At 45.6% G+C, this 15638-nt stretch overlaps 1 protein-coding gene across 5 annotated transcripts in view; it reads left to right on the forward strand.

Annotated features, from left to right (window-relative positions):
• The window catches only part of C3H2orf88 (chromosome 3 C2orf88 homolog), a 37491-nt gene that overhangs the window by 16755 nt on the left and 5098 nt on the right, over window positions 1–15638 (forward strand). For 2 of the 5 annotated variants that reach the window (XM_065669923.1, XM_065669920.1), the window contains exons 2-3: window positions 5706–5781; window positions 10613–10790. Coding sequence is in view for 2 of the 5 variants with exons in the window: in XM_065669924.1 (XP_065525996.1) it covers window positions 10613–10790 (178 nt within the window). In the remaining 3 variants the exon portion in view is untranslated. Of the gene's footprint in view, window positions 1–5705; window positions 5782–10381; window positions 10395–10612; window positions 10791–15638 lie in introns of those variants that run through there. The other 3 variants (XM_065669924.1, XM_065669925.1, XM_065669921.1) reach the window with 2 other exon arrangements.

Consider the following 15638-nt stretch of genomic DNA (forward strand, 5'->3'; position numbering starts at 1 on the left):
TTGGAACTACCACCATTAAACTTCCAGTGATAAGTTTTGTAGCTTCGGGAGGCTTTGGCAGGCCCCTATAAACCTAATTGTGCTTTAAATTCTGGTCTTTCTCAACCCTATTTTGTAGGCCAGTGCTTAGGTACCCCCTGAGTGCATTTTGACAGTGTACTTCTGGATGTTTATTTTTGCTTTAGCATCTGACTCTCCCCACCCAAGGTAGCCTAGCACAGCAGCCCCTGCCAGTCCCAAACCAGCAAGTGTCTCAAATCTGTCAAAGGTGAACACTAGATCTCAATTAACACTGACCACTAAACCCTAGGTCTTAATCCTGGCTTTATCTTGTCCCAAAGCTTATTCCACAAAACCTTTATTAGCTCAAATCAGATGCTAGTGGCAAGCCAGCTCAATTTTGAATATTTTTAGCAGTATCATAAGCTTCAATGGGTTATTTAGAATCATGCATATTATCAGATCAAATATTTTGAGTCTTTTCAGTTATAAATACTTCTCTACCTGCAATCAAAATTACTTTTTCTTCAAAGCCCTGCTTTAATGAAATAAATGTGTAGCAAGCTTATGCTGCCTACCTTGGTCTTCCAATTAAAGTATTCTTTCCACTGCTATATTGAAGGTAGGAATGGATGACACATTAATTAGAAATTGGGAAAACTGAGAAATGGAAGCAGAACACCAATCTGTATCTGTATCCTAAAAGGGTATACTCACGCTTTGTTGAATCTCTGTGTAGAGCAACTGTTACACAGACCATCCATAGCTAACATTCATTTTAACAGAATTGTTCTGTGATGCACATGGTGTCCTCAAGACAGCTTCCCCCCCCCCCACCCCCCAAGAGAAATCACTTGTACCATGTTAAAAGTAAATTTTTCCTCCTAGAATTAAATTGCAAAGTTGGGGATATCAGGGTCTATGTACGCCATGAATGAAATCCATCTTACCTTCTTCTTTGCCATTGTGTGGCAATAGGTAATATTCCAATTTATAATCTCTAAAAAAAGTGCATTGCCTCTTGCTGCTTGCTGTATGCGCTGTCAGAAATTTCACTGTGTTCAAGAGTTCTGATTTTGAGATTGTGCAACTGAAAACTTCATACAGTGGAAAGCTTATCTAATAATAATTAGGTAATTAGATCATTTGGGTATTGGATAATGTCTGTAGTTATTAAAGTATTTATTATGTGAGGTAATCATGATGACAGTTCTTTGTCTGTAACTTAGACTCTTATGAAAATTAATTTTTAATTTACCTTCTCATTTCAGTGACAGTTTAAGTAATTTTGTCTTTATAAAGGAATCTGTTTGACATTTGTGCGGCAAAAGGGGATGTTGGTGTATGAGAGAAAGTACATAGGGTCTGATCTCAGCCAGCAAGGCGATTTAGGGAAATGAACGTCTTCAGCAGCAATAGTTCTGATTCAGTCACCCATAAAACTCCCCGAGGGATGTACATCCTTCAGTCCCTTGTCTTTGCCCTATCAGCATCCTCATCCTTCAGTTCCCCGTCTTTGCCCTAATGTAGCCTCTGAGGGAATCTCTACCCCACCTTCTTTTTAAGGCATCTTCTGGCTCATTTCCTGTTTGAAAATCCATTTGCTCTGTGCTCAAAAGGAGCCAGTTTTTCTGCCCACTTCATTAGTGCAGTGACCAGTTTAGACTGCACCGCGGGGTGAATGTTTGGTGGGCTCCGCATGGGCTGCCTGTGCTGGGCAGGCAGCTGATCAACAAATGAAATAAAAGATATCCCTTAAAGTACGGGGGAATGCATACCTGCCCTCAAGGAAAATTAAGAGAAGTGGGCCAAGCTCTTAAAATAGCAAGAGACCTTACAGCTGCTCTCATGGCAGCAGGAGCCCACCCTTTCACGAGTTTGTCTGCATGGCTTCATTTCGCAGAACTGAGAAACTGATCTTATAGCAAAGGTGGTTTGGGGAGTTACTACAAGTACTAGTTAAAAATCTCTATTTCATACCCATTCGTCATCTTTATACTTGTCCATAAAACACATGCAGAGCGTGTTTCAGGGAACATGTTAGTTCTTAGGGGCAGGCTGACTGAACAAAGCTGGGATGAAATAATGTGGTGGGTTGACTCCTGGTCAACAGCCAAACACCCCTCCCTTCTCCTGTTGGCTCTGGAGAAAGTAGAAGGAAGGTGAGAAGACTCATGGGTGGGAGATGAAAGTTCACCAGGTGAAGCCAAAGCTAGGTGTGCAAGCAAAGCTACTCCCTAACACCAGGCAGATGTTTAGCAGCTTCCTAGCAAGCAGGCCTTCAGCATGCACAACCAGTGATTACTTAGGAAGACCAACACCATAAACGCTCCTCCTTTCCCCAGGCTTGTACTGCTGAGCACATCATGGGGTACAGGATATCCCTTTGGCCAGCTCAGGTCAGCTCTGCCCACTGTGGGGACAGAGTGGGAAAGAGAGAAAGCCTTGATGCTGTGCAAGCACTGCTTGGCAGTAGCCAAAATACTGGTGACTTATCAACACCATCCTAGCCACAAATCCAAACACCCTACAGGCCAGCTGTGGAGAAAGTTCACTACATCCCTGCCAGACCAAAGGCAAATACAAAGCCTTGTTTCATATTTGTTAACCTTCTTCAGTTGTTGCTTGTAATGATGTTGATCTTGGTGTGAAAATACGAGGGTACAGATGTTGGTACAACATTCCTGTGAAACACGAGACTTCTCCACTTCAGTACACAAGATTAGGAAGAGCAAGCTCTCAGCAGGCCACTGCTCTGCTGATCCATGGCTTTGTCTGCAGCAATGAGCGTTTTAATTTCTCCTTAGAAGCAATTTCTTCTCTAATATTTTATTTTAGTGTCTTTTTGGATTGGGAACCCTGAGAGTGACTTATTTTGGAAAAGGGACTGTTGCAGGATGATTGGGTCCTTATGTTGCTCTTATTTCTCTGTATTATTTCCCTTTATACGGCAGTTTTGGTACAGCTGCTGCTTTGTTTCTATCCTCAGGGCTCTTAGGTTTTGGTGTGCCAGGGACCATATTCAGTGCGATTTTTGCTGTTTCACTAGACAATATTTGACAATCACAAAGCTATAATTTTCAGTGTGGAAAGAAGATGGCGTTGTTTGCAGCCTCATGTCGCAGGGAAGCCTGATGTGATGTACTGCAGTGAACATCCCAGAGTCTGAGATAATTCTAGGAGAGATCTAAACTTAAAAGATTTACCCACTTTTTGCCTGTCCGGCTTCTCAGCTGACTGTAATTCTGGTGGGTGGCTTTTGAGTCACAAATCTCTTTTGATCCTCTTTGCAATATTCTAATGCTCCATGTTTGGTTAATCCCCTGGCTGTGCTGCTGCCTGGGGTTTTCAGGGCTGTGCTTTGCATGTCCTCCCATGCTTCATGTTTTAGTGCTGTCAGCTATTGATAAAAAAATATAAAGAAGACTTGCATATGAAATAAGAGTATTTCTCTGGGTAGTGTTTCATCTCTGTATTCATCTCTGCCTTATTAGCACAAACGTAAGTAATATTTGGTATTTGCCTGGTTTATGTTTTCCAGTACTGCTCATGGTATAAGCATGGTCTCTGTTCACAAAGAGGTAAGTGTCTGGCTGCACAGTCTGGATGCAGACTGCACCCAAGCTGTTGCTGGGCAATGGAGTGGCTGAAGCCACATATCCCTATTGCTTCTCATAGGCAACTTCTGTACAGACTCACTGCTAACCTTCTGCAAAATACGACCTCCAGTTTCATATGTAGACTGAAGCAAAAGGTGTAGCTGCCTCTTTCCCCAAAGCTCCTGGGAAGTTTTCATTGCCGGTGTTCTTGTTTTCCTGTTAGGGTGGTGAGGCACTGGAATGGGTTGCCCAGGGAGGTTGTGAGTGCTCCATCCCTGGCGGTGTTCAAGGCCAGGTTGGATGAAGCCTTGGGTGGGATGGTTTAGTGTGAGGTGTCCCTGCCCATGGCAGGGGGGTTGGAACTAGATGATCTTGAGGTCCTTTCCAACCCCAACTATTCTATGATTCTATGATAGATGCACAGTGCTGCTTTGCTGATTTAGTGCTTGGTTCCTGTATACACCATAGAAGGAGCTATCATTTAGCAAGGTTTCTTAAAAGACTGCTAGCCACTGCCGTGGCACCAATATGAGCCATAGACTTGAGGTCAGTGTCTGGGGAACACGGTTTATTCCTCTATTAGCAGGACTCCTCTATTAGGACTTGCTGCCAGTGAATCTTGGTTAGTTGAAATGCTCAACATCCTCCACTGGACAAAATTCCACTACTCTGGAAAACTGTTCTCTTTAACGAGAATTAACACTCCATTTTATTTTTATTTGTTAGATTTCTCGTCTCCTGAATTCCACAGGTGTCTTTGCTTTGTGTTTACTCGAAAACATCAACCACAGTGCCCTTGGCGAGTGGGGGCAATTTAGAGAGTCCCAGGGAGTCAGCAGTGCTCCCCACTGTAGGACACACAATCTGAGAAGCCCCAAGAGCATTAGGAAAGCATCAGGATTTGGTAACATTATAATCTTCAAGCTTTAGTGAAACCCAAGAGAATCTAGTATGGTGAAACTACTTTATATCAGTCACCACATGCTTACAAATTCCTTAAATTGTCCGTAGTTTGTTTAGCCCAAAACTATTTTTTCTTCCAGTTACACATGTAGAGTATGTGGTGCTTATAAAAGAAGGCTTTACATCACAAAAGCTTCTCAATTTTTTGAAAGGAAGGGCACACTTGTATCTGGTGTATCCAAATGCTGAGTAACCCCATTCTTTCTCTTACAGATATAATGTTCTATACAGTGTCCTCCTTCAGTCCTAAAGTTTATTTCCTCTATATCCTTAGTCGTGTTTTTATTTCACTATTTGTAGGCTATGATGGAAGTGTCTTTTTGCACTGTAACAGTGCCACGAAAGCTATAACCTGTGCTAGATAGCTATGGTTTTCAGTGCTTAATATTTACATTGTCTTATTAGTGTTTCCTGATAAATGGGAGAGGTACAGGAATGACGGAGAATGGACAAGAGGAGATTTATTACAAACAGGTGTCAGGTTTCTGACTAAAAAGCAGAAATAGCGAAAACATTTCAGGCCCTACCTTGCAGAAAACAAAGGACAAAAGCTTTCAGGGGCTTGCTCTGCCTCTGTGCTTTCTTGTAAACTTTGTCTTCGCTGTTCTACAAGCCCCAATCTATTTTCTTAATGGCCTTCTTTTAACAGTATTTCAATGTGATGCAGTATGATGTAAGTTCTTGAAGATATTATGGGCTTTATCAGACAATCAAGACCCATTTTGTGAATCAACTTTTGTTTTAAAGATTCCTAAAATTGTCCAAACAGACTTCCACTACAAGCTTTCTACTAATTTTTGGATTAATGGTCAACACATGTTGCAACAAAAGCACCTAACAACTATTACATTCAGGCAGCCAAACATTTGTGCTGTATCTCTGAGACATGCAATTTGTTTTCTAACCCCTTTTCTGCTTTCTTCTTTCTTATTACTGGTAAGTATGTTTGTTCTATGGGAGAAAAGAATAAGACCCACACCTTACATCTCATTATATTTGAGCAGAGCACCTTTTTATAGTATAACATATTGTCATAATTATCTTTTTAGCACATTTGTAAGCATCTAGACAAGTTCTAATGTTGTTTCTTGACAGAAGAGTTTGTAAATATGGTGGCTAAACTAGTTCCAAATATCTTCACAGGCGTTGGTGACTGCCTGAAATGAATTACTACAACTCAGCCCCTGCCCACTGAAATACTGCAGCGCAACGCTGAAGTGTAAGTACATGAGTAAAACTGAGCACGTGCTTCAAGTTCTGTGCTAAATGGGGTATTTCACCCATTTTGGGGAAAAAGGAGGTCTGTCCCCAGATATGTCAGTTGCATTTCATGATGAAGACAGATGATAACAGTCGCCTACCAATTCTTACGTAGTGTGGGGATTCATTAATATGTATGAAGTTCAGTGAATACGCTGATGGTTCACGTTGGTTTTCTCCTTCGAGCTATAGCAATATAAGCACATCCAAGTAACAAAACAAGACCAAGTTAATACCAATGGGTTAAACACTATATTTTAAATACTCAGGATATCTTCATACAAGAAAGTGGAAATAGGGTCCACATTCATATACTAAACTTAAAGTTAAAACTATCAAGCCCTTTTATGAGAGCAGGAGGATGGGATGTTCCAAAAATAATTGTGATCTAGAAATCAATGTTGTGCCCTAAGGTTTGGAGCAAATGTGCAATCACCACTGTCATGCACTTTTGGTAGTAACAGAGTTGAAAACTAGGGCAGCACAGAGTGATTTCTATGGTGTATGCTTGCTTGGACATACTCTAATCATACTTGTCCTTACTGGTAATCAACCTGGTTGCAAACATTAAGGAAGTATGTTACATTATGAGCTCTGAGGAAAGGCTTTGGTAAATCTCGGTTGTGTGCAGAATACAAGAGCAGTACGCAATGAAGCAAGAATTAGGGAGAAAAGAGGAAAATCCATAGCTAAGGAAAAGAATATCTTTCCCATCACGAAGATTTTTAAAACAGAGCACTTATTTAAAAGGCAGTTACTTAGTCCATAAAGCTGTTTGTCGCAGTGAAGATGACCTCCTTTGCATCGTGGTTTTGATTTTGAACCTAGAATCATAGAATCATAGAATAGTTAGGGTTGGAAAGGACGTCAAGATCACCTAGTTCCAACCCCCCTGCCATGGGCAGAGACATCTCACACTAAACCATCCCACCCAAGGCTTCATCCAACCTGGCCTTGAACACCGCCAGGGATGGAGCACTCACAACCTCCCTGGGCAACCCATTCCAGTGCCTCACCACCCTAACAGGAAAGAATTTCTTCTACCAAAGCACCTTATTGCATGGCGGTCAGAGCATGTTGGGCAAAACTTCCACAGCTTTTGGATTATTGGGAGATTTTAGTCAAGATCATGAGGAGGCATTTAGCTCTTCACACTCTATATTGATTCTTTTCAGACTGCGTAACATTTTCCAACCCATACAGTTAGTGGATTTCTGCATGTAGCAATAGATTTTGTAAAGTAACCACATGACCGTGGGCCTGCTGGGGGGAAGCTACTGGGGCAGAGAATACTTGTAATAGCTTCCATTCTTTAACTCTTCAACTGTGTTAGAAACATGTGTCTCCATAAAGCCCTCCTTAATACAGGTGTATGCATGGGTGTTAAAATGAATTGAGAAACAGAGCAAGAATGAAGTGGTTCAGCCTCAACTAATGACTAGGGACTCAGCTGGCTGTTGGATTTGGACAGATGCAGTTCTTCTCCATGGAGTTTTGAATACCACATCCCGTGTCAATGGGTTCTGAAGCATTGCTTGGGAAAAAGAGTTCTTTTTTCTCTGCTTTCTGAAAGAATAGCAGGGAGAATCTGATGCAGCATTTGTCTGTATGCAGGACTTACGGACTGGCCATGTGGGCAGCACCTAGTCAAAACACATGCTGCTTCTTGCCCACCTGGCCAAGCACATAGCATTGGTCAGAAGATGTGGAAGAGATCTGGGGTTGTTGTAAATTGGCACAGGTGAAACAGGAGGGAGCTGAGAAATTGCCAAGCAGAAGAAGAGATTAACAGTACAGAAATGGGTGTAGGATATTGTGGGTTTATGGGGCATAGAGGAGGAGTTGAAGGCTTGAAGGGGGAAGGGTTTGCAGATGAGGAGAAGCCATGAAGGGCAGCAGGTGGAACGATGAGGACAAACACTGTGAAATTGCGTCAGAGGAAGGAAGAAACCAGATTTCATTTATTGTTACCTTTGGACAAACCCTTTGAAAGTTTGGCGCCTGGTACAGAGGTTGGTAGGTGACAAATTTTACACCAAAATAAAATTAAAAGTAAATTAAACAGTACATTTTCTAAAATTATAAATATACTAAAATTAAAAAGTTAAAAAAAAAAACCTACTACTTTTTAGTAGGTTAGCAATTTCTTACCAAAGCTCCTCTGAAACCTCAGCATCGCTGTCATCTAGTTTGGCAGCCAATTACCATTCCAGCAATGCTGGTACTAGCAGTATTCAGTAGCTTCCAGGGTTCAGTCTGCACCATTCTCATCCCACTGCGTGCACCTTATTATCAGAAAGTGCTCGTATTGCTCTGGGGACATCCAAGCAGTTGTGCCCCACTGGGATGAACATGAGCACATAGAGCAGGGCGTGCCAAGCATTTAGAGAGTTTGGACTGTATTATAGAAAGATCTAGCAAGCTCTAATAAGTAAATAACTACAAAAAATAGCTAAGAACATAAATATCCTATCTTATGGCAACAAAAACATCAAACATTTGTTCAGAATGATTTCTTATGGAGGGAGGGAGGGTAGCACAAGGTGGGAAACTGAGTCCCAGAAAGGCTTTGGTGCCTGTGTCCCCCCAGACCAGCACATGCATAGCTCAGGCTCTGTGTCCTGGCTCTCTGAGTGACTGTGCACCTCTGAAGCCTCCGTGCTGGGGCTAGGATACCTCCAATTTGGGCACTGTGGTTTTTAGCATCACAGCACCTGTGTCTGGCCCCAGCCTTTCACACTGAAATGCTTTACGAGCTAAATATTTCATCAAGCACGTGGTCCGTGCCTGGTGGCAGTCATTTCAGATGGATGCGCTGTATGCAAAAAGACTGACTGCTTTGCTTGAGCCAGACATAATAAGCTGTCTTGCATACTCCACACCTAATAAAATATTAAATATGTTTTGGCACCCAGAAATAAATACTGGCTCGAAATTCCCATCACACATATCTCCCTCTCCTTACCTCCCAGTTCCTCCCCCCTGCTTTATACTGAAGTGCTGCTGCTCAGACTAAACAGTCTGTTGTGACACTGGAGGCGAGCAGTGCACAGTGCCATAGGGTTATTATCTGTTGGGATGTGACAGAGTGATCAAATTGGGTGCTAGTGATGTACTTGCAGCCTGTGCCATGCAGGGGCAGGCAGCTTGTGAAATGTCTGCTCCGTGTCTCTAAGTTGCTCAGTGGGAACTGCTGGGGACTCAGTGGGAACAATGGGAGGACACTTAAGGCTGAAGTTAAAAGTGGAGCCTTGTGTTAAAAACCAGGATAAATAGAATAGAAGCAAAAAAAAAAAAAAAAAAAAAAAAGCACAGTAACCATAGACTGCTACAATATTTATAACTCAGTTATCAAATTCTTATTTAAAAGTTGTGTATAGCTTAAAAATCCCTGTCATAATAATACCCCTGTGTTAATGCAAGGCAACGATGCCTTTCCAGTACTCGGTCTTTTAATCCTTGGTGCTATGATTTTATTTGATCTGCTCCTCCAGCCACCCAGAGGTGGTAGAAATATCTGACCAGTATCTACCCACATCAGCGGGTCCCCAGCCCTTGAAATCAAAGAGCAAAGTGCCACCAGCTTTGCCCGGGCTTTGGGTCAAGCTTCTCAAACTTGCTCCTAAAACCCAGAGGGACACGGGGGGTGTTTGTGCCTCTCCAGCCCATGGCTCTCCCGGCCTCCCTGTGACCCAGCGCTACATGTACAATAGCGTTTTTCTTGACTAACATTACCAGTGTGGTGTTTTCTTTGGCTTTGATTAACGCTGTGGTAAATTCCTTGGCTGGGCAGCACCTAACTGGAATACATTAAAAACCTACTTGGCAATGAAACTGCTGCCTAAGTGCATAGGAAAGCTTAGCCACAGGTCAACATCCGCACTCACAGCAAGTGCTGCCTGCACAGAGGCGCTGCTCAGCCCCTTCATTCAGGAGCTGCCTTTTGGGATGGGGGTATTTTCCAGATAGCTTTAGGTATAGGTATAATGGTATAGGTATAATAGGTGTATAGGTATAATAGGTATAATGATATTTGTCTGCAGTTGTACATGGCTTGATGCTGCCTGACAGGGGAGAACAGGAGCATCACCCGGGCCTCACCCTGTGCCTTCCCCACGGTTTGCTTCACTTCAGCATTCACCGGGGCTGCAACACGCACCGCTCCGTGGCGCGTTCGCGTTCACCCAGGGCCCGAGTTGAGCATGTGATGAGCTATGTGACACGGTAACTCCGTCCTTTACCGGCGCTCCCCCGGGTTCAGAGCACGAGAAGCTGACGAGCGGCGTTCTTCCTGGGCGCGTGTGTGTTTCTTTCCCCCTTTCCCCCCGTTGTACCTCTCAGGCCCCATCCCGGCCCTGGGTCTGCCCCCGATGGGGACCGGTGTGTTCCGCAAGGGGGGGGGGCGCGGCGGGGCGGTGCTGCCCGGCGGGCGGGTCGGGGCCGCGGCGCTGCTGAAGGGCACGGCGGGGCGGTGGCACCTCCCTTCCCCGCTCCGCCCCGCCCCGCCCCGCCGGCAGCACCAGCGCCGTCGGTGCCGCGGGGAGGGCGGAGGGCGCCCGGCGGAGCGGAGCGGTGTGAGTGGCGCTGCGGGCGGGCAGGGACCCTCCCCGGCGCTACCTGTGCGAGCGATGCGGGGCCGAGCTGGACCGGAGCGGGGCGGCGGGGGCTCGGTGGCGGAGCGCCGGGGGTGTGGGGCGGAGGCCGGAGCCGGGTGCGCTCAGCGGTAGTGTTCCGAAAGTGGCGTGGGAATGACTTCATGGAGGCTTTGCATCTCTGTCGTTTGCGAACAGGAATCGGGAGGACGCAGCGTTGGTGGGACGAGGGCCTGATCCTGCTGGCACCGGCGAGGACGGAGCAGTCCCCTCCTGCCTGGCTGGCCCCAGAAGCTGCTGCTCGATGGACAGAGGCGTGCTGGTGGGACCACGTTTGCAACATGCTCTTGGCGCTTCAGCCATCCCCACTGTGCTGGTATGTCGGACAGGCTTGTCTCGCATCTCATCGTCTCGCCTTGCTCAGGTCCTGCCAGGGCTGGGGTAGCCTGGTTTATGGGAGGGATGGGCTGTGTCCCTTCACAGCCATCACAGTGTGTGGTGACCCATGGGGCGAGCTGTGGCCGTGGGCAGGACTGGCCTTCGGCATGTGGAGGGAAGGAGGAAGAGCTAGGTTACGAGGTGGGGTTTGCAGGACAGGCGGTGGTAACGCTTTACTCCTCCCATTGTCACAGGGAGGTTGCTAGAGCAAAGTCCTCCAAACTGGGCAGGGCAGAGGTGCAGCACTTTGGGGTTGCCTGAGAAGAGGTGATGCTGCGTACGGCCATGCAGGCATTGCTGAGCGGGAAGGTAAATGGCCTGGCTGCGCCTCTCTGAGTGGCTGGGGTGGTGTGAGGGTTTCTTGTCTGCTCCTGCTGTGCCACGAGTGCCTTTTCCAAGCTTTGGCCCAGACCTGGACGGGGCAGGTTACCTTCATCTAGTACATCATAAAATATAGATTTGGTAGTGTAAGGTCAGCCGTGGCAAAAATTGTATAAGATTTAGAAACATCTTATTCTTTCTCATGGTTCAGGAAGTAGCACTTCAAATCATGTTCTAAATACAGTAATTAAAAAGGAAAAATACAGGGATTTGTACTGCAGTCTTAACAAAGTGGCATTTTTGACCTTCGAGTGCATACAAATTAGTTTTCTTCATAACATTATGTTCTGCTGATAATTGTTTCTCTAAAATCCCTTTGGTTTGTACAAGTAGCACAGGAGCTGTGCGGAGCCTCACAATGCTCACGTCTCAGGGGACAAGGTGGTTCCATGGGCAGGGTCCTGAGGGAGAGCCAGCAGTGCTGCTGGGCTCTGCAGGTACCCCTGCCTCACCTGGCTGCTGGCCGCCCTGCTGCTTGGGCCCAGAGGCAGCGGCTCCTTTAGAAGTAGAAGCTGGCACATTGGGAGTGATAAAATTCAAGGAAAATACCTGGGGAGAGCTGTGAGACAGTGATATTTAAGGCTGACATAGTTATTTATTGCAATTCTGGGCAGCTTTTGTACAGCTGGAGCATCTGGCTGTTAATTCCTCACTTTGTCCTCGGCTGATTTCTGCCATTCATTAGTAACATAGTTGTGATTTTAAAACATGGGGCTGCGTTTCCCTGTGTGTTCCTATGTGAGATGTGGACAAACAGGTCTTCTGTTCCATTCCTGAGTCCCAGTTTTACATTTGGTTTCTGCATAGGGAGATTAAAGAGCAGAACAGGGTTGTGCGCTGCTTTGCTTGTACTGCTCTATCCTGCTGGGCAGATCCTGGCCATCTCCTTCCTCTGACTTTCACTTTTGCTAATCTAGTGGGACCTTGCCTTTGTAAGGGCGTCACAAAGCAAAACAACGCACCTCATTCATACCTTGCGGTCTGCAGCTCCGTATGCTCGTAGCTGAATCTTGTGACTACAAGATACTACAATAAAACACGACTCTGTCAGACTGAGATACCGATCCAGTGTTCTACCTGCTGCTGCTCATCAGTTCCTGCTGGCAGGATCCCCAGGCTGGGCAGCAGCCAGGGATAATGGCAGGAGGGACTTTCTTGCTTGTGAGGATCTGTGCATCCCTGCCTGCTGTCTGCAGCAGTCTGTCTCCAGCTGGACCTGCGAAGGACAGTAATGCACCTTTACAAGCAAGCCTAGATCCTAAGCTTTAGCAGGAGCGTAGGTAGCTTGGTGGTTTAATGTGCTCCTGAAGGTGGGTCATTAATAGGTAGGCTGTGATGCCACGATTGGCTTGTTGGGATGGAAGTTTTGTGGTATATCTAGGAAAACACCAGTTTCTGCTCTGGTCTGTCCAAAAGAGTATCACATTGTAATAAACCACAGGTTGCTTTGTTTGGAGCCAGTGCCATGCTTTAGAGCAGCCTAACTTGGCCAGTGTCTCTGATACCCTTTGGTGATACACGTTGTGTTTTACCCTGCTGTGGGGAAGATGTTTTGGGGGGTCTTCAGGCTGTAGATTTGCAGCTAATCCCTGTGGGGGGGTGGGCTGATAACTGCAACATCTGTAGGCTTTGCTGAACGACGTGTTGAACCCGTATCTTCCTCAGGGCAAGGAAGCAGCTGTACCATCTATGTTAAAAACTTGATATCCACTTCTTATGTTTTGGTTTTGTGCACTCACCAATTTCAAGCATTATTTTGTACTTGGGTTCTTAGAGAGTTTCAGGTCTCCTCCATGACATTAGCTTTTCCTTCCTCTGAGCCAAGGCATTCCTCTATAATTTCTGTAGTTGGGTTCCTTAAATCTTAGCTCAACTTCCTGCAGGTGGACTTTCTGGGACGCTCTGCATCTTCCTCATGCCCTTTCCTCTACAGTCTTGCTCAGAGGCCTCTCTTGCTAAGAAAACCCATTGGTCCACTCCTACTCATATAGAAAACAGTCTTTAATCAACAGAAGGCATCCCACTCTTGTTTGTACAAGGGTAGATTAAGCTGATTTTCTCCCTTGTCTGTGGTCTGGCAGAGAGTCTGCACTGATAAATGTCTGCTCACTTGTATTCTGAGACATTGGGGAGGAAAAACCACCAGGCACTGAAAAATCAAGTAGAATTAATATGCGATATGTATTTCTGTCCAAATTTGGTGGAAACAGTAGCATGTGCTGGTGCTTGGGCAAGCAGCTAGGTTATGAGCACAGAACTGGTAAGAAGTTTTCGGCATCCTCTTGCCTTCAGGCTGCTCTCTGCTGCACGTGGTTCTGGTAAATAAAGCCCTGTACTGGAGGGAGCAAGGATTTCAGGAAAGGCTGGCTGGGTACAGCTTTACTTTCATGGAGTCAGACAGGTACCAAGCACCCAATGCTCTCTGCTTTTAACAAGACTGGTTTTTCCTGGGTGAAAACTGCCCTTGTGGCTGCTGAGGACTTTACTGACTGGCACTGCTGTTGTCTGAACTGTTGGTATTTCTGCCTGAAGGCTCCCAGCTGTGCTTCAGCCTTGCTTGCTGCTTCCAAAAGCATGGGTAAGATTGCTAGAGCAGTAAGGAAAGCACTTGGGTTTGTTCCTGACTTCTGCAGTCACATGTCTGTTGTGTGTGCATATGGGGCTTGGTTGGTTTTTGTTGTAGGTCAATGTTTTCTTTGCTTGTTTATTTCTAAGTCAGTACCGGCTTTAGATATCCAGAGCATGTCAGCATAAAAGCTGGATGCAGGTATACTGATTGGCAGCAAAAAAAACCTGATTCCCCCACTCCCGCTGTGCGCGTAAATCATGAATTGAGGCAAAGAAACGTTTTCCTCTCTCCTGTTTTTCCCTCTAATTTTCTTTAAGATTTTCATGTTCCTTAACTGCACTGCTGAAGTGGTTGAGGGTTGAAATTTGACGTGGAAATTGCCTCCATTAAGTGACTCGGTGTTCTGACTGAGAAAGAAACTCATAGGAAGGTGGATGTCTGTCTCCTCGTCCAAGTAAAAAGTGACAGGACAAAAGGAAACAGCCTCAAGTTGCACCAGGGGATGTTTAGACTGGATATTAGGAACAATTTCTTCACCAAAAGGGATGTCAAGCATTGGAACGGTCAGCCCAGGGTAGTAGTGGCGTCCCCGTCCCTGGGAGTACTTAAAAGACATGTAGATGTGGCACTTAGACAGGGTTTAGTGGGGGACTTGGCCGTGCTGGGTTAATGGTTGGACTTGATGATCTTAAAGGTCTTTTCCAACCTGAACAATCTGATGAACAACTGTCATCTCACCGAAAACCCCTTTAAAGTAAGCTTTCAAAGAGGTCATGCCTGGTTCTGAAAAGTGGTGCTGTTTCCCCATTCAGTTACAATAACCTGGCTTAGAAGCCTGCAAAAGTTTTATCAATTCTGGCCATGGGGGGTGGAGGGACCCTTGACATTCCAGCATGTGCCCTGGGTCAGATAGCCAGAAGACTCACACTGACACGCTAATCCTGCACAGCAGTTGTTTGCGGTTCCTGCATCCAGCCCTTTCCAATCCATAACTCTTATCTCTTGCTGGCAGCAAGCAACACGAGGGAGAGGATGGCTCTGCAAGGAATGAGGGCTCCATTTCTGCTCTTTGTTGCCCAAGTTGTTTCAGGGTATTTAGGTAAATCAGTGATTGCCTGAGGTAGCTGGATCTTGGGAATCGTGCTTGTCTTAAAATAACTGCAGCTTTTTAAAACTTCCTTTCCCTGTGATGAGAAGGAGTCTTTATAATAAATGCTACTCCAGTGTGCTGCCTCTGTAGGATTTGCAGAAAACGGGATGTGCAGGAGAGGCAGACATTAAAAGCGGTGGGCTGGACTGCTCTGAGAGCCCCTGCCTGGGCTGTTCTGCACAGGAGCCTCCGAGGCCTGAGCGACAGAGGCAATGCTGTGCACTAAGGGAATGATTCATTCCTCTACCATCTATGTGCTAGTGCTCTGCTGAAACTGCAGAGCACCCAGAGGCATAATATCATGTATCCTCCTGAACAGCATCCCACCTTGTTAGGGAGAGGAAAGGCAGATGTAGGATGTTCCGGGTTTCTGTTTCCATTATTGCATGGAGGATGTAAGTATTTAATGCAATTAGATGCAGTTCAGAGGTCTGGATGCCTGAATGCTGTTTGGTTTACCTCTGCTGATACCTCAGCTGCATCACTTGCCTCAAGTTTGAATGTTTTTGTTACAAAGAGTAATGTTTATTGTTTCCGTGATAATGACAGCACTATGATTATCTGAAAACTCTTCCTATTCGCTTGGATGATAAAGGTCCAGGTCTCAGCAGAAGCTCTGAGAGGGAGAAGGGAAAACAGGAACTTTTAAGCTTTGGCAAAAGATGGGGCACTCCACATACTGCATA

Source organism: Lathamus discolor, chromosome 3, assembly GCF_037157495.1.
Source record: "Lathamus discolor isolate bLatDis1 chromosome 3, bLatDis1.hap1, whole genome shotgun sequence".
Classification (NCBI taxonomy): Eukaryota; Metazoa; Chordata; class Aves; order Psittaciformes; family Psittacidae; genus Lathamus; species Lathamus discolor.